This window comes from Cryptomeria japonica, chromosome 10 (genome assembly GCF_030272615.1).
Source record: "Cryptomeria japonica chromosome 10, Sugi_1.0, whole genome shotgun sequence".
Taxonomy (NCBI): domain Eukaryota; kingdom Viridiplantae; phylum Streptophyta; class Pinopsida; order Cupressales; family Cupressaceae; genus Cryptomeria; species Cryptomeria japonica.
In genome coordinates, this window is record NC_081414.1 from 344271557 (window position 1) to 344291910 (window position 20354).

Consider the following 20354-nt stretch of genomic DNA (forward strand, 5'->3'; position numbering starts at 1 on the left):
AAACAAGCATCACCCCGACACCTGCACCATTCTTGTTTCTTGAACCATCAAAAAACATGTTCCATAACCCCTCCGAATCTCTTTGTCTTGATGAGGTTAGGGATAGGAGTATCCTCTTCATGGATACAATAGGTGCCAAGCCTGGTCTCTTCAGTCTCAGCTAATGGATCAAACTGAAAAGCATTGGCCCATTCGTCCAGCAAGCAATCAGGGACCTCCTGCAAAAGAGTAGCAGGCTCACAGATAGCACACTCCTCCCCCTCTTCATGCAAAGTGCAATTCATGTTTATAGGGTTGGGGGTGTAGGGCTCTATGTGGTTTTGGGCAATGGGTTCTACCATTATGGTGACCTTGGTACCATACCTTGTTCGAAATAGCATATGGGACCAGTTAGAAGACAGGTACCCACCTATCTTGGCGGTGAAGTCTCTAGACAGGTAGATGGCAAAGAAGGTAGGGAGGTCGATGATGGATACGTCTTGCAAGACAGTGCAACCAGGGCATGCATGCAAGGTTAACTTCAAATTTTTTACTACCCCTACTGTCTTAATATAAGTGCCATCTAATTGGACCACCCCTTTGGTCACAGGGTCGCATTCTATGCCAAGAAGATCAGCTACCTTCTTAGGCATGATTGAGCTACTAGCTCTCGAATCTATCATGCAGTTGTGAACCAAATTATCTCCTATGATCTTGCTTGGATTTTCTTCCTCCTTGGGTGCACCAAATTGGTGGAGACTGCCTTTTCTCTGATTGCTGCCTTATCACTTGACTGATCGACGTCCTTCAGTGCCTCCTTAAGCAAATCCCTTTGAGATGGGATTGAAAGGCCCTCCCACATAGTGATGTTGAGGTTGGCCTTCTTCATCTGATCAACTATGTTGAAAGGAACACCAACTGACTTTAGAGGCCCCTTTGAGGCTACAAGGTTTGCCTTTGCTCTTTGGACGACTTGGGTCTCCTCCTGCCTCTTGTTCCCTTGCGTGGTACTTTGGCTTGTATCATGAACGGCTACATTGGGTGTTGGAGCTTGGGCTGATGTTGAAGGTGAGGCAGCCTCCATGGCTCTCTTCTTTGACCTTGCATACTGCAGCATGGACTCACCACTTGTTTGGTTCAAACCACAGAATTTTGCCTCTTGCCAATTGACGAAGGTAGATTTGCCTTGTAAGTGAGCCTGAGTGCCAACACTAGGCTTATTTGGGTCATATTGTTGGCCAGAAGTGGTCGGCTCATCTTGCACTACTAAAGTTTGGACAAACCCTCCATTATGGCATGCACTTTGGTTGTGTGGCTGATTGCATGGTTGACACCAATCTTGCTCTTGGACGAGGTTATTTTGCATTGGAACTATCGCCTTTGAGTTGCTTGAGGTTGTGGGGTTAACACTATTCAACGGCCTGGCATTGCTCCATTGGTTTTGCCCTTGAAAGGGTGGCCTATTCTGCTGATAGTTTTGATTTTGTGCTTGGTAAGGTCCGCTATACTGAGTTTGTTGCCTTTTTAGTGCCACCAATTCATTACCAAAGTTTTGCAATAGAGCTTTGACCTCATGGAGCTCATTGGAGGATGTAGAGGGTGTGGATGGTTGTCCTTCGAGAGCCATGGGGATAGGAGCCAAGGTGGGTTGTTGAGTAGGAGCTTTCTGGGAAGAGAGGCATTGGAGGCCTTGGAGCTATCTTCCTAGCGTGAATCAAACAATTTTCTACTCTTATGGCTATGTCATATGCACCCGGTAGAGAACTCTCCACCCATTGATTGTACCATGACAACTATATCCCTGTTGAGAGCTTTAAGATAATACAAGGAGGCATGATTTGGAGATGGCTTCACTAGAGCAGGAATTCTATTCCATGTCTTATGGAATTTGAAATTGAAACCTCCCATGAACTCGTGGGGTGCCCTCTTGATCGTAGTCAATTGCTCCACAAGTGATAGGTGGTCACTTTTGTCTTCGAAATGGTTGCACGACCTCTCCCCTAATTCGTCCCAATTGTGAGTGGAGCTAGATGGCAACCTTCTATACCAGTGCAAAGCTTTTCCTTTCAAAGATGTCGCTAAGAGTCTAACAACAACATTATCCTGAGTGATATGGAGCAAATGTTTGCAATGTCTTGAATGTGCTCAATGGGGGTAGTAGCTGTTTCACTAGTGAAGTATGGTATACCCTTCAACACAGCCACTGGTATGTCACTCCATTGAGTCAAAATAAGGGGACTCCCCCCATTGAAGGTAACAAAAACCTGATTTCTTGCCATGTGAAACAATGGTCTATTGATATGAGTGGTGGGAGCCCTTGATAGTAATGGTTTTGTAAATGGAGTAGAATGAGACCTGGGAGATGGAGTGTTTACAACCTTGACACCCCTGATTGGTGACAATGAAGGTCTACCTCTTCGCCTTCTAGAGCCTGCAGATGGGAGCTCTATGAATTGGAAATTGCCTCTAGAAGATGCCCTTGTATGAATTCTGAGCATAAATCGACAATCGACCTCGAAAGTTTAGAGGTCCAGAGTTGCAGAGTATGACCACTTCAGGAGTTCGGAACCTGGGGGTTCCAAAGTTGCAAGGTTGAGAGAACTCAGGAACTCAAGGCTCCGGGGTTCCGGAATTCAGTGACTAGTAACGGAAACCTCGGAGTTCCGGGGTTCAGCAAGTAAGCAGAGTGGCCAAGTGCTTGAGGATGACTGCCTCTAAAGGTTGAGATACTAAGAATAGCACTGAATCCTTAGTATGTAATTCGAATGATGTCCCACTGGGCGTGCCAAAAACTCTTATCACAAAAACTAGCACCCTTGTTGAGCTATCAACTTAGCAACCTTGTGAAACATGGAAACAACCCCAAAGTGTAGGACCTTGCGCAAGGGGGTTGAATCTCTGGAGAAGGCCGACTTCCTTCTCACTCCAGGTGTGGGTGTTGAACCAATTCAACACTTCAAAACTTACTCCTAAGCCTATCCTAACAACTTGCAGAGGTAAAGGGAAGAAAGAAATGCTTGAAATAAAAGGAGGTGATGCGATCACACTGTCCGGAAGTGTCGCTAGTCAGAAGGAAGTCCGGAAACTTCAGAGGCTCGGACTCTCAAAGTGAGGAAGACAAGGGAAGGAGCAAGGAACTTTGGGTTCCGGAGAACTTCAAAAGGCGAAGGAAAGAACTTCGCAACCTCGTGGTTTCGGAGTTCCGGGATAGAGAGAGGAAGAGAAGAAAAAGAACTACGGAACCTCGGGGTTCTGGAGTTCCGGGGAACTGGGCAAAGGAACTTTGGAACCTCGGGGTTCCGGAGTTCCGGGAAAGGGGAGAAGAAAAGAAGGAACTTCGGATCCCCAAGGTTCCGGAGTTCCGGAGGAGGGAGAAAGGCTAAGGAGAGGAGGGGCTAAGCTAGGGAAGGAACTTCGACAAGGCAACACTTCAAACCATGATTCCACTGCTTTTAACATTGATCAACTGGGGCAGCGCTGGTCCATGGAACATATCTCTGATCAGTTCTTACTGATGGACCAAGGGTGTCATAAATGACAACAATAACTATCACGGTACTCTTCATAATGGTTAGATACTCCTTAACTTCAGCTAGTTCTAAAAGAAAATTGGCAGGGCATCTTTTTTTTAAGAGTTAGTATTGAGTTATTCACCAAGTGCTATTTCTGCAATTGCACTTCAACTTATCAAGTTGTTTTCTAGGCAGAGTTGTGTGACCATGCTCTATATCTATCAAAATAAACTCAATAACATCAAAGAAAAGGTAAATATTATATTACAGTGATGTTTTCCTCTTTAATACATGCTTACCTAGTTTTTTGCTTAGTATTTGTCATGTACAATCGTACTCATACCCTTCAGCCTTGTAAGTTGCTGTATCTGCGTGAGCGATGATTAGATCATAACCAAAGGTTTATGAATTTTGTAATGCTCCGTTGAAGCTTAGTGGTCAGAAAGACAGCACCCTATAATTGTTGTAGTAACACTCCCCTGAAAGCTTGCAAAATAACAAGTAGGCAAAAATTCAATCGACAACAATACATTTTAATCAGAGTTGAAGGAAATAAATAACTATCCAATTTAGGAAAGCAAGAATTCTTTTCTCTTTAGCAAGTAAAAATGAAGGAATACTATACAAAAGGAATCTGTATGTATTGTCCTTATTTTAAGAATCTTCTCTGGGAAATCCATCATATAAAGTTGAGAAACTGTTTCATAAGTCCATATGCAAATATATTTAATGAATATTTAGGCTGATTTTTCTCACCAGTGATTTTGCATTCTGTTATACTGAAAACCTAACTTTCAATATTTTAATTGAAGTTCAAAATTGTTTTGTTTTCGCTTGATTTAACTTTGAATTATTGTTTTTGATTAGTAAAGCAGGGGTAACTAGGGTGCTGACCCTTAACATAGTCATAGACTATCAACAGCACATTATCAGCATCAAAACATCACAAAAACAAAGTTTGCAATGAGAGTTTAACAAAGATAAAAGCAATAGGGGCATACCCCGAGAGTCCAAAAACCTAGCAACAACTCACAGCCTAAGACCTAAGGGGCCCTTTTTTGGACCCCAGTCATATTAATGACTTTTCCCTAGTCCTCAAAGAGGAACCTGTTGGGTTCTTGGTTCGCCTATTTGTCAACTTCATCTTCAGCTGTCCTGTCACGGAGGAGGCAGAGAGTGAGCGCAGAGTTGTGCATTACCTGATTGCAGAATTTGTTGATGCTAACGATCTGCTTGTCCTTGGTATCCAACGTGTTGTTAATCTCTCGAATTTCCTGTTTCAGCTTCTAAATTTCCTTGTTCGGCCCCAAGCTGTCTAGGTGGTTCTTTAGCTCACGGATATCACAATTGAGGGCCTTCAGCTCATCCTCCTCGAGGTGATCCGTGGGTTCCTCATTCCCATCCTTTTGCACTGTCCGATGTTCCTTCTCCCTAGGAGAGGGGCCCTTTTCTTTTTTCTTCTTATTCTTGTCGCTTTTCCTGTCCTTATCACCATCTTCAACAACAACCTCTTCCAGCTCAGAAGCCATCCTAATAATTGGGTCCATATTTTGCATAAGGCTCGTCGGGGCCCCCTCATCCAAATTCTTAATAGCTTTCTCTCTAGTTATGTTCAAATCATCGGGTCCCATAAGGGGGAGCAAGGTCTTCCATGTTGTCAAAGTCCAATTTTTGGGTGGCAATCTCATCTTACACAGGTTCATTTGCAATGTCGCCACCCTCACCCTTGTCAGGGTCCTCAATTTCAGTGGCTTTCTGGGTCTCATCCTCCTCACCTGCACCCCTCAAGGCAAGCCTACGGGACCTTCTTCTCCCCTCAATTTCCACCACCTGGTCTTCATCCTCTGAATCTTCAGAGTTGGAATTATCAATGATAATTCATTTACGTTTTCCAGTGGATTTACCCTTACCCTTAGAGCAAGAGGGTTTCCTATCCTTCACAGCAGAGGGGGAAGGGAAGGTGGGGGGGTTCAACTCAATGATAGTAATAGAGGAAGAAGGCATTAGGGAAGAAGCAAAAGCTTCATTGGAGAGCTGGAAAAATTTGGAAGGGGCCATTTTGCTCGCAAAAGCCGCTAAAGGATGGGAGGCATACAAAGGGGGTTGATATAAGCATTATGTTTTTGGGAGGGCATAAATCCAAATGGTAGCGATATAGCGTATAAATTAGTCCCTGGTGGAGGGGGATATGGGGTTTGTCCTCATTTTTAGGGTCCAGGGCCTCCTCAATAGAATTCTCCATAGAATGTAACAGATAGAAAGGAAAACATAACAGATCATTGTTTCTAAAATGATTTAACAAGGGCGAATGGTAGTAATAGAAAATTTTATGGCGCCCTCAAGAGTAAAATACTTCATGATCATTAAACATACCATATCCCATGGGTATTTGAACTTTTCTTTGGCAAAACCGCCTTGAAATTTAACTGGAGCCTCTTTCCCTCTGAAAAATCTGTTGAGTCCTTCGCTGTTTGCCACATGACTCGTTTGCTTCCATCGTCTTCCCTCCAGAGATAGGGCAGTCGCCTTGGAAATAGTTTCCTCAGTGACTTCAAAGGAAATCTGCCCTACGACCACTCTATGATTATTCCATGAGACTGCAAATTGGATGGAGAGTTGCTCATCATGCCCATACAGGTTTTCCATGAAATCCGCTACCACACCTTCTACATAGTAATTCCAAACCACCGCATCATTCTTTAAGTTTTCAGGTTTATTCGGCTCAAAGCGAACCCTATCACCTTCCATGGCAGGATTTCCAGTGTTGATGATCAAAGTTTTTTCCTTCGTCCTAGACATAAACTCAAAAGCAGAGAAGATAGGTAAAACACAATGCTTAGTTAAAATGAGCTTATTTTTAACATAAATGTTAAAATTTTGGAGATCATGTAAGCTTTCGGTAGAATAATTGCCATAATTATCCTCCAAACAAAAAGAAGCGTGCAAAAGTTAACACCAGCCTTTCGAAGTGACATTTGAAATTAAATACGCTTCCTTGTAATCGGGGCTTAATGAGTAATTATTAATAGGACATCCACATGTCCTGTCCAGCCCAATTCTTTCACTGAGCGCACAAAACTCCATAGGTTTCACATGTGTTATGCCTCGAGTGAACTGCATCATTAAAAGATACAAGTAGAAGCAATGCCAACAAATGATGGTGAGGTGGACTGGACATCGCAATTCGTGGCCTTGTTAGCAGTCCACATAATGTAATGTCCCCATATAAGATCCTTTAAGATTTGGGACTAATTTCCTAAATTTTCAATTGCAATAGGCTTCTTCTATTTAAACTTATAAGCTTGGTTAAGTTAAGGGTAACAATTGATTGGTTTTAACCAGATTTGCAATGATCACTCTTACATGTAATTGCCTTAAACAAGGGATCGATCTAGTTGTAAGGATTATATTGATGTAGATCTCTTTTGATATGCAAGAACAAGGGATTGTATTATATTGATAAAAATGTATGAGATTTTGAAGTATCTAATGTTGTCTTTTATCCAAGAGTTGAATGACAATGAAGATGATTGATATGATATGTTGGTCAAGAGTACAATATTGCTCTTTCTGATATCCTCTTATTACGAATGTAATTGCATCTATTTGATTGGAAGAACATATATTAAAATATCTATTTATACCCACTGCAGTTCCTGAGACTACTTGGTGTATATGCGATGGTGTTTATTACAGAATAGAGAGTATAAGCTGTTCCTAATATCTTCTGCATAATACATGTGAATTGCACTTCTGTTGATCAACCCAGCCTGAGTGCTTGACTAATGTAGTATTTGTAATGGTGATGATTTGGTTTCAGGCAATCGTTTTTTCAGATGTATGTCTTGATGCTTATGCAATACTAGATCACTGTCTCTAATCAACTTCTCTATGAACATGCGATTGGAAATCCTCTGAGATGTCCCCTTAATTAAAACCTTATAGTCCTAGAACTAATTACTTAAAACTACCATTTTAAAGGGCTTCTTTCTATTAAAACACTTAATTGCTGACCAAACTTGTATAAGGATGCTGATTCCTATATTCAACCAACTGTATACGTCTTACTTGCCGGACTGGTATGCATATGGAATGTAATTGCAATGAATTACTGGTATATATAATAGATTTGAATATGCTGATATGTTTTGAATGTAGTATAATCTGATGTATAAGATATGACCGTCTTTCTCATATTAAGCTTATATTATCCAGATGAAGAGTTTATTTCAATATCGATATATGGATCAATTGCTATCTCTGACGTTTTCTTGAAATATATACAAAGTATATTGTCCAGTTATTCTCTTCCCATATCCTCCTCTTATCCTAATTTTTCGTGTCCTCTTGGCTGGGGGGAAGACTGTCTATTTGAAGTATTGCAACAGACATGTCTCTTCCTTAGAAGTGGTAAAACAAAAGTGTTCCTACGGCCTTGCACCAAACTAGTTTGATAATTCCAAGCATAATATTTATCGATACTATGTGAATATTACTTAACACTGATTTTATTTATAAATATAAACTAATATTTATTGTGTTTATTTAATAATTACTGTGAATATTACTTAACATAATTATTACTGATGATAATTATAAATGCAAATCAATAATTACTGTGAATATTATTTAACAGTAACAAATAAATAATTAATTTAGATCCTTTACAAATAAACTGTAAACACCCAAAATATAAGTGATATTACACGGAACACGACCGTTAGTGCCAGTCAGCATAAAGCTGAGATTTTTCAAATTTGAAAGTTCCCTCTTCTGGCGATACCAGTGAGCCCGATGGAAAGGGCGGGTAAAATTAGGGAGGTATGAAGGAAATAAATAAATTCCCCGTGTTCTTAAATTTTCTTGTATATGTGTAACTGGTCTAATTATATAGTGTAGATTGTAGTGGATAGCTTAAGCTTTCTTTGTCAGGTTATGCAATGCTCTTGGGAAATTAATGCTAGAGAATATATTATAGAGAGGGTGTAATTCTGAACGATATGACATTTGTACTTCATATTTGTGTATAAGTGCTATTGGTCTTTTTTAAGTGCTCAATAGGATTATTTCAATTCCTGGTTAGAATTAACACCTCACTGTTATTATTTGTAATAATTGAACTAGAAATACAAGCCTTAACATTCAGTTGTGTTACTGTTTGTTGTCAATGGGTTACAGGATGCTGCTAAACTGGCTCTAAAGAAGAAAGACTTGAAGCTAAAAGATAGAAGTCTTAGGTTGTGTAAGGCACAGCCTGATTCAAATGGAAGACCACAGACAGCATCAACTTCAAGATTGAGATCTGATGTGACTCCAAGAGTTAAAGCATTGAATAGGAAACGTCTTGCCGAGTCGAAGGAGTTGTCAAATACACCCTTGCAAAAGAAGGCTAAAACTTCCCTTTCCTATCAAGGGACTAAAGCAAGCAAAACAGATAAAGACCCTATCAAGTTAGGTTCAGTGGGCATGCACAACCCACAAGCCAATGAACCAAAACCACGCATGTTTAAGAGGCCAGCAGTTGCAGCAAGGAGGGACGGGTCATCACAAAATGCTGGGCAAAATCTTGCTGGTAAAAAGCGTAAAATAACTGAGAGAACAGGTTATTCAAAATCCCCCAAAAAGATTAGGGCCCACTGATGGTGAATCCAAGAACATCATGTTGGATATAGATCTTGTACTTCTTGAATATTATAACATTTGAAGTGTGTCTTGATCCATGTTCAACCAAATTTGGTGGTGCCCAGCCAAAAGTTTTTTTTAGGATGTTTGAAAGGTTCAGAGGGCAATCAACTATCCCCAGATTAGCATGTCATTTGCTTTTTGCAAAATTATATGTTTGAGAAGCTTATTTTTCCTGATGCTTTTGTAAAATTATACCCTGCGTATAAATAAACGTGTTGACAAAGGGAATGACTCTTCTGAGGCTGATTATATCTGCTTGTTAATCTTCAATTTTAAGTTGTCTTTTCTTGTGCCATTATCTTCTATTAAGTTGTTAATTTATGGGAAACTATTAATAGAAGTCCCATCATTTCCCATTAAATTTCAAAAAATGAAGAAAGTTTTGTGGTGAGTGTAAATATTTACCTCGTGAAAATTATCATGTTTTTATTCTCTAAGCTAGTTCAATTTTTTTTTAGAACTCCACTAAACTTTAAGCATTTAGTAGGGATTTTCAATTATCTTCAACCAAATTCATCTTAAAACATAACTTCCCACATCATTCAAACTAAACATTTTGATGTTATGCAAGAAATGTTTCTTAATATGAAGAAAATCTTTTTAATTTTAAACATCTAATAAATTTATGTATCAAGCAACTAGACAATATAGAACTTATTTCATGGAGGGTCAGCAGCTTGTGAAAAACAATCATTTTCATAACTCCTACAACATGAACGTAAAATTTCCCATATCAAATGTGGAACTGGACATTTATTTATTTTTGTAACAATTGTTATTCCCGCTCACCAGACATGAGAAGACTGACCTAGAGGTAGTAGGATTCAATGACAGTATTTCTGATACTGAGCCTCCTATTGGCTAGAACAAACTTGATATGTTTAGTGAAAGTTGTAACTTTTAAGGTCTCTGTACTGTACCTATTATTCTCTCTGTAGACTGTCCTAGTTTCTTTTTGAGGCCCCTTCTGGCCTGATCTTTTAATACTCCGTTCCTATCTGCTCGGACTGGTGGTTGTATTCAGCTCTATCTTTTTTGGTAGTCTATTGTTAATTAAAAAGAAGGAAAACTAACATAATTCCCAAAAATAATGGAAGTTTTCTTCACATGATTGCCTAAGATTAGTTGTTTAAGCTCATTGAACTCTACGATTTTATGGAAAATTTGACTCATCATAATGATCATTCTAACTTTTTGACTCATAGTTATAACTCTTATCATCTTTAACATGTTCATTTGAAGATTTTGCTGCTGAAATGAGCAAGAGTCTATTTGATAATGTAGCTAAGTTCTCTATGTTATAAATGCTTTTAATCACTAGAACTAATTGGAATTGTTGGATGGGCACAATTGCCGAATGTAGACTATTAGAAAGGGGATTGGTTCCAGAAGACTTTACAATAAGAGGTAGAATCATACGACTTGTCATGATCCTAGTGTATTAAACTTATAACGATGTAAGTCGAACTTATAGTAACTTTCATATTATGGAAGTTGAACTTATGCATCTTTTGAATTTGGTGCTTTTGTTTGGCATATGTTATTGGTTACTTATTTTGTGTGATATGCATATTTCTCTTATGTTTGGCATGCATATTTTTATGTTATCATGTATTATTTCTTAATGACTGATATGAGTGCCAAAGTTTGATACATCTCTTGTTTTCAATTTGGAGTGCCTATACATATTTAAAACATCTAGAGTTTAATCTTTTTAATACTATTGATTTTTTTAATTTTTTGATCTTGTCAATTGACATTAGGTTAATGATTATTACAATAGAGTGCTTATATATATTTAAGACATTAAAAATTTAATCCTCGGAGTACCCTTATTAGTCCCTGCCTATAAGGCAGGAGACTAATGTTTTCGCATAACTCATTTTCTATTAATCTATTAATCTCTCCTATAAGGCAGGAGACTAATGTTTTCGTATAACTCATTTTCTATTAATCTCTCCTCGAAAAGAATGCCAGCATAAAAAATAAATGGCTTTTCCCAATGTTTGCACATATTTGAATTTTAAAAATGCTAATTTTAGACAGTTTTCTTTTTTCCCATTGGTTGTTCACATTTTTCTCTGTGGTTTTTTAATTTTTAGATTAAATTTTGAAGAAAAAATACTCCAGCCAATGAGCAAATGGATCGCCTGGCTTAATTCTCAATTTGAGACAGTTTTCTTTTTTCCCATTGGTTGTTCGCATTTTTCTCTGTGGTTTTTTAATTTTTAGATTAAATTTTGAAGAAAAAAATACTCCAGCCAATGAGCAAATGGATCGCCTGGCTTAATTCTCAATTTTAGACAGTTTTCTTTTTTCCCATTGGTTGTTCACATTTTTCTCTGTGGTTTTTTAATTTTTAGATTAAATTTTGAAGAAAAAAATACTCCAGCCAATGAGCAAATGGATCGCCTGGCTTAATTCTCAATTTTAGACAGTTTTCTTTTTTCCCATTGGTTGTTCAAATTTTTCTGTGGTTTTTTAATTTTTAGATTAAATTTTGAAGAAAAAAAAACTCCAGCCAATGAGCAAATGGATCGCCTGGCTTAATTCTCAATTTTAGACAGTTTTCTTTTTTCCCATTGGTTGTTCACATTTTTCTCTGTGGTTTTTTAATTTTTAGATTAAATTTTGAAGAAAAAAATACTCCTGCCAATGAGCAAATGGATCGCCTGGCTTAATTCTCACATACTAGGGTCTGACTTTTCAGGTCAGTTTTTTCAATTTTCCGTTTACCCTTTTGCATTCTGACACTTGGGCCCACCACTATTTAGTGACGGCCTCTTACATTATTCTGTTGAGATGACGTTAGTAAGTTTTATATTTAATAATGTTTTTATGTTAAATTTAAATATTAGATATGTTAAATTTAAATATTAGATAAATTAAATTTTTAAATTGTTATATATTAATTTAAAATATAAATTAATTTAATTTAATATATTTAATATTTATGTTATTATTAGTACATTAATTATTTTTCAAATTGTAATATGTTATTTATTTATTTTTGGTTTTGATTGTAATATATTATTTTTTATTATTTTGATTGAAATATATATTTTTAATTTTTTAATTAATTTTGAGCGAAGAATGGCAGGCGAGCGAGGAAAAGAAGGCTCAGTGCGATTTTCGGACGGTGCAAAAAGAGTTTAAGAAGGGTGCGGCTGGCGAATATCCAAAGATCGATCGCCAGGAGCTCAGACTCTCAAACCCAATCAAATGGAAAATCTTAGAGGTTGAAAGTGACGAAAACGGCTTCCCGCGGGTTTATCAAAACTAGACAAATAAGGTTTCGACAGACTCCATCCCTGAACCAATTTCAAGTGAACAAAAATAGGGTAAATGTTGTGATCGTATTGAAATCGATCTTTCCGAAGACATGGAAGATGATCGAGACATATGGGAAAACTAGGCAATTATTGCAAGGGTTGTTGGCTCGAAATTTCCACGAAAAACCCTTCGATCCTGGAATGATGACAATTGGGGAAATCATGTAGTAGTCAATTTCATTCCAAAGGGATTCTTCATTGTGATCTTCGTGAATGCTAGTGAAAGGAATCATACAATGAATTTAAAAAATTGGTTCTTCGAAGACCATCCCTTGTATATTTAGCTGTGGTCGCCCAATTTTGACCCCTCCAATCTTGCTGTTTATGAGAAACCTGTTTGGATACGATTATACTCCTTGCCAATTGAATATTGGAGCGACACATGCTTGGAAAAATTTGGCAGAACTTTGGGCACACTAATTGATCTTGATGAAGGTATCATTGAAAATGATCTTTATACATATGCTCGGATGAGAATCGCTGCTGTCAAAGAAATCCCCTCATCGGTGACTATGCTATCTGCGGATGGTGAATGGACACAACAGATCGAAGTTGAAAAAGAGTTTAGGGTTTACACGCGATGTGGGAACAAAAGGCATATGGCGGATAAATACAGAATTTTTGTCAGAAAGGCATATCACAGACCTCCCAAAAACACAAGCAAAGTATGGAAAAAGAAAGAGGAATCCTCCCTGCCAAAGACACTGCTTCTTGAAGGACCAGAACCAAAGGAGGTCAATCCAATCAATCACTCCTCTTTAGACTCTGCTCCACAAATGGTAGATCCTGAGAACATTAAACCTATTCAAGACACTTCGGTAAAACAGGAGATCGCGACACAGAGGCATAACCCCGGAACTGCTTACAATACTAAGATTGTCATCATTCCGGATCATGGAAGCATTGAATCTACTGATGACATGAACATAGACACTTTTTCGAGGTCCTCTAGGGATGCAGAGGAAGAGGATGATCTGCCATCTTTGGACCCTAGGTGTTTTATCTGCTAATACCATCCTAGGACGCTCGAAAGGAACTAGGGGGAGGAAAAGAAACAGAACTGTCAGGGAACAAAGAGCGAAAGAGAAAGGTATTGTAAGTGTATTGGACTATTTGAATAATTCCAAGGGAGGAAAACCCTCCCTTGGGGGAGATGAGGATCACCTCATGGAATGTCAGGGGCTTATTTGCCCCTGACAAAAGACGCTTGGTCAAAAGGACTTTGGCAAAGTTGGAAGTAGATATTGTCATTTTTCAAGAAACCAAGTTGAATGATGAGAAGGCTTTGGATTTTGTGAAATATTGTTCAAGTTGGGATGGATACTTTCAGACTGCAAGGGACTCGGCTGGTGGGTTGGGTATTATGTGGAATCCTTCAAATGTATCTGTGGCTCCCATCATCTCCAATGAGTTTTGGATGACATGCTCTATCAGCAACATTGGCTCGAATCTGTGCTTTCCTCTGTTTAACATCTATGGGCCGACTAAAACCATGGACAAAATCAGAGTTTGGCAAGAGGTTACTAATCAAGCTGCCCAATTGGAGTTGGAGAAAGTCATCATCCCTGGTGATTTCAATGTTTTATTGGACATTGACGAAAAGGAGGGTGGTTTAAGGAAATCCACAAAAGTTATGGATGATTTCAGAGATATTGTGTCGAACTGCAAACTTGTGGACATCATTCCCAAAAATGGGAAATTCACCTGGACTAACAGAAGGCTCAATTTCTCAAAAATCTCGGAACAATTTGATCAGTTTTTTGTTGGCGAGTGGTGGATGGGAGGCGACCACTCTCTGGTGTCTACAATAAATCCGCATGTTGGGTCTAATCATTTTCCTCTCTTACTATCTATTGCACAGGATAGTCATTGCCAGAAAAAATATTTCAAGCTTTTAAGTATGTGGTGGCGTGATCCTAATTTTATAGAAAACATTTGTTCTTGGTGGCATGAGGAGAATATTTACTTTGGTTCACCTAGTTTCAAATTCACTAAAAGAATGCATTATCTGAAAAACAAAACCAAGTTCTGGAATAAAGTGTCCTTCAAAAACATATTCGTTGAGAAATCAAGAATTGAGGAGGAACTGGAGGCATTATGTAACAAGGTGATGCTCACAGGTATGACAAACAAATAATATACTCTTGAAATGCTTCTAAAAAAGCAATATTCCGAAATCCTAAAAAGAGAGGAATTGTATTGGAAAGATAAGACCCGAGAATTATGGATTACAGACGGGGATCGAAATACCAAATATTTCATGCTTCCTCCAAATCAAGACGAATTAATAAAAAAATCTGCTCTGTCAAGGATAAGAACGAAGCTACAAAAGTCGGGCAAGATGATGTATTGGGTAATTCTGAAATTTGGGTTCCTTCTTCTCTCCCAATGGTTGATGAAGTCATTGAACCACTTGTTTCGATGGCTGATTGTGAGATGCTATTAGCCCCGTATAGCTTGGAGGAAGTCAGATGTGTCACCTTTGAATTACAACCTCATAAAGCACCGAGACCCGATGGCATGATGACTGAACTCTTTCAGAAGTGTTGGGAATTTATGGGCAAGGACATCTAGTTGGTTGTGGAAGAATTCTGAAAAAAACAACACTTTGTAAAAGAAATTAATCACACCACAATCACTCTCATTCGCAAAAAATCGAATTGTGATTCTATGTCGGATTACCGACCTATCTCACTTTGCAATACACTTTACAAAATTATTGCTAAGGCATTGGCTGCAAGATTGAAGAAACTCCTTCCAAAACTAATCTCTGAAAATCAAAATGGTTTCACTCCCGGTCGTGAGATTGCAGATAGCATTATTGTGGTTGCTGAGGTAATTCACTCCCTTCACAAAGACAAATTGAGTGGCATGCTCCTTAAACTTGATGTCTCCAAAGCATATGATAGAGTAGTATGGGATTTTCTTTTGCATGTTATAAAAAGATTCGAATTTCGTAAAAAATGGCTTGATTGTATCAAATTTTGTATCTCAACTGTAAATTTCTCTATCCATGTTAATGGAAACATGAGTGGTTTTTTCGAAGCCACAAATGGTCTACGACAGGGTGATCCCTTATCCCCTTCCCTATTTGTTTTGATGGCGAATGTTTTGGGTTGATTAATCAGAAAAAGGCATAATGATGGCATTTGGAAGGGGATCCGGCTTCATGAACAGTTTGAACCAATCACTCATTCCCAATTCACTGATGACACCATCGTCTTTGAAGAAGCAACTATAGCTAAAGCCAAGGGAATTATGAAAACATTGGAAGATTACTCTTTGATGTCTAGTCAAGTGATGAACAATGACAAGTCTCAGCCGTTCTTCTTTAACACCAATAAGAAGACACAACTTAAAATCTCACAGGTGCTGGGTATTAAAATTGCTGAGTTACCTATTAAGTATCTGGGGGTAAGGTTGGATAATGGATGCAGACAATCTCAGATATGGGAGGATGTGATGCAGTCATGCATTTCCAAATCAGAATCTTGGAAAAACAGATGGCTCTCTCAAGCTGGACGACTAACAATGATCAAATCGGTACTCTCTGCAATTCCCATCTATAGTATGTCATGCTTTAAAATGCCTTCTGCTGCTGGGGAAAAAATGGACAATATTATGAAGAAATTCATTTGGGAGGTGCAAAAGACAATAAAAAAATCCCTCTCATAAATTGGGATACAACGTGTATACGGAAAATGGACGGTGGTGCTGGTCTTAGGAAAATGGCATTGCAAAATGTGGCTCTTGGTGCTAAACTCTCATGGAAAATGTATACTGAACCCCAGAAACTATGGTGCAGGTTATTCTGCTGCAAATACCTTGATTCTAATGATCCTAAGCGTATTCTTACTGTGGCAAATACCGTACATGGATCTGCTACTTGGAATTTCCTATGGGAAAGCATAAATATTATTACCAAGCACGTGTCTTGGTAGATTGGCAATGGAAAATCTGCACTCTTTTGGCGGGACTCTTGGGATGGCCATCCGACCCTTATGGACTCTTTTGATGATCATATTTGGATTAACATGGTGGAATCCTGCATTGGTATCTATGTTCATGACTACTTTGAGTATTGTGCAGATATTGGTGGTTTGCAAATTTGGAAAAAAAATGAACATTGGCAATTTATCCCTATGTAAGCTGCTATGGGAAACAATTAATTGTAGAAAGATCCCCTTTTCCAATAATGAAGACACCATATTCTGGTGTGCTTCCAAGTCTGGGAAATATACTGTTAAACTTGGATATGAGGTCCAAAGACAAAATGGCAACTGTGGTAAATGACCACACAAATTATGCTAGAACAACAAGCTCCTCCCAAAGGCAGGGGCATTCCTCTGGATTGTTGCTCATGGCAGAATCCTTACAGGCAATAGGTTGCAAACCATCGGCATCTCTGGCCCAAGCAGATGTATCATGTGTCTGTTAAACAAAGAAACTGTCAATCATCTCCTATTTTGGTGCCCAATTGCTGAAAAGTGTTGGAATTGGTTTCTGGATATGGTAAATATGATTACAGTAAAAAATGCAACAATAAAAGATTTCCTTATTTCCTGGCCCACAAATCGAAAATCCAGGTGGAGTGATCTCTTGCTGATTGGGCCCTCCATGATTGCTTGGCATCTTTGGAAAGAGCGTAATAGGAGAATTTTTAAGGAATCATCTCTTCCCATAGACCGATTGATTGACAAATCAAAAGGGCAATATAAGAAGTCATAAATGGGAAAATATCTAATGATGCACGAACGACATATAATGATTGGGATAACAGAATGGAACAAATTTGGTCTTTAAAAGATAAAGGACACTACCAAAAACACAAAATGAAGAAGGATCAGACTACCGTTAAATGGGAAGCACCCCCTAAGGATTGGGTAAAACTAAATTTTGACGGAGTCTGTCGAGGGAACCCTTGGGCATCTGGAATCGGTTCTATTATACGTGATGAGCAGGGAAGTATTTTGCATGGGGCTTATGGCGGCCTGGGTCTTGCCACCAACAACGAGGCTGAGGTTCGTGCTCTCGAAATGGGACTGCATCTATGAGCATAAAATAAATTATCCAAAGCTATAATCGAAGGAGACTCACAAGTAATCATAAATGGAATCATCAAATCAAAATTCCAGAATTGGAAGTTAAATAAATGGGTGCCACTGATCAGAAAACATTTACATGACATAGGAATGTATGAATTCACACATGTCTACAAAGAGGGCAATCAAGTGGCTGACAACCTGGCTAACCTTGGTGTCGATTTGAAAGAGGGATCGATCATTTTCAATCACCTTTCAATATCTACAGGCATATCAGATCAAATCCAAAATGAGATATGCATATCAGTTTGTGAAGGCATCAGATAGGATTGGGGCATGCATAAGGATTTGCACCCGATTTTGGGTATAGGTGGCATTAGATCAAACTGGTTCCCTGGACATTTGATACTACTGGAAATTGCAAATGTCATTTCATCCCTGCCTCGACAGCCCAAGGCCTCAATTATCTACTATGTGGGCTTCCATCTCTCTGCTAAACTTTTAATCATCTGTCACTCGATCTGTATAAATTGTACTCTGTATTGGGATCATGCTACCGATGCATCTAGAACCCTGACATCTATAAATCAATTCATTTTTACTATCCCACATATCTGTTCGAATAGTCATGATGTCTCCCTTCTCTGAGTTGTGTTAATTGTTAATTGGCAAAATTGGCTATATGGAAACGGAAGAAGAAATTTGTCTCCTTTGCCTGGCGGTCCTTTTGTCATGATGCACAAAATGGGGATCTCTCGGCATTCAAGGAACTCAGGGATGTGGATGATTGGTGGCTCCTTGCTTTCTCTACTAAAAGGCTATTTGGCCTTGGAGATGTTGTCGCCCAACTTCTTCAGTTTCTTAACCACAACAAGTAGAGTGCTTGGTACACATGTTCTCTATGTTTTTACTTTCTATGTATGTCTGACATATGCTATATGTTGCCCCCATTTTGACTCGGACGGGGGACGAGGGATACCTTATATGTAACTATGATTTTGAAATTAATAGAGGGCGCTATCCCCACAATTCATAGCACTTACCATTAATATATATATATATATATATATATATATATATATATATATATATATATATATATATATATATATATATATATATATATATATATATATATATATATAACTTTTTTTATACTATATTTAAAGTTAACATATTATGTTTTTATTTTTAAGGATATATTTTTATATTTATAAAAATTATTTCTACATAAGATAAATTTATTCACATTTTTAAAAAATTCTTCTTGTCAAATTTCATCCAAATCTAATTTCTATCAAACATGAACACAAACTTGGAGCTAATTTCTATCAAACAAGGCAAAAGCTAATTAAAAGTATTACTCAATTTTTTAGATGAGGAATATGAATTAAATAGATCAAGTATTATTTTTATATACTTCAAACCTAATTTTAAGAAATAAATTTGTGTTAATTTCTTTACATGACAATGAACTTTCTTTTTTGATTTATCTTATTGTGTTTCAATGTTCATGTTTTTTATTAGAGTTTGCACTTTTCTTGTTTACTATTTTTTTAGTGTATATGTACATTTCATCATGCCAATTAAAAGTTATAGAAACTAAAGAAGTTTTCTAGGTCTAATTAAGACCCCATTTTGATGCAATTAATGAAAAATTTATGGAATTTGGTTTTACACCTCTAATTTGCATAGTTTGCCTCCATGCATAATATGGGGCTCAAAAATTTAGTAGGTCGAAAACACCAATATTTTAACATTTGGTTTTTGTCTATTATTTTAGATGTACTTTTTGGTAATTGTGAATAGATTGATGCAATCACTATGGAGAGGACTCTATTCATTTTTCTTCATCACATGTTGATTGCATGAGACAATGTGTAGAATCTTCAAGTAAGTTGCTTGTCATGGTTCATGTGATTTTAATGCAGAGAGGGTTATAGTTTTCAATTTCTGATCAAATAGTTTTCACATTTAATTTATTGTTTTTTGGCCCCTGTGTAAGTATCACGCAAGGTGCAAGACTCAATTCATTTTAAATAAAATAGAAGAAATTTAATAGCTTTCTAGAGCCCCTTTGGATCAAGCCTTGTGTTGCCTTATTATTTGAACAATACTATCAAAACCTAGTAGGTTTCCCTTATTTTCTAATTTCATTCGGATATTCTTTTTAATCTATTGATTGTTGAGGTCATTAATTTCGCATTAGTTTTCATGAATTTTTTTTTGTTTTCAAGTGGCATTTGTAAAATAGTTCACATGCATTGTTTGAATTTGAACATTTTTTTTTTAGCATGCATGCATCCACATAGGGATAGATGGTTTTAGAAATTTCCATTACTGGTAAGTTGCAAGGTTAATTTGCCAGCTATTTTGAGCATCCATTGCCAATGTATTTTTGTTATTGTTCAATGTTAATAAATTAGTTTTGAAATTTGTGATAATATTTTCAGCAGTGGTTTGCCTCATATCTATCAAATAGTAATATTTTTCTTGTCGTAAAAATATCTCTCAAATATTTGTACTTCTCTATTTAATGCTTCATGTTTTTTTTTTTCCTCTTATTCATTTACAAAAATCATTTATTCGATATCTTTGTTTAGATTCCTAGTTTTTACTCTACACATCTTTTTGTTTTGCAAACTACAACATCCGTGCTCTACAATGTTTTTTATGTGTGTCTATATGGCTCCTAAACATGGCCACAATTGAACAGACTCACATATTTTTAGAGGTATTCTTTGTATTGATTTTTGACGAATCCTGCAAAAACATCTTTAGTCTAACTATATAGAAACCCATTG

At 37.5% G+C, this 20354-nt stretch overlaps 1 protein-coding gene across 1 annotated transcript in view; it reads left to right on the forward strand.

Moving 5' to 3' along the window:
• LOC131071505 (uncharacterized) overlaps positions 1–9471 on the forward strand; it is a 49372-nt gene extending 39901 nt beyond the window's left edge. The window contains exon 6 of the mRNA XM_058007395.2: positions 8670–9471. Coding sequence (XP_057863378.2) covers positions 8670–9131 — 462 coding nt within the window. The 3' untranslated portion in view covers positions 9132–9471. The remainder of the gene's footprint in view (positions 1–8669) is intronic.
• The last annotated feature ends 10883 nt before the right edge of the window (positions 9472–20354 follow it).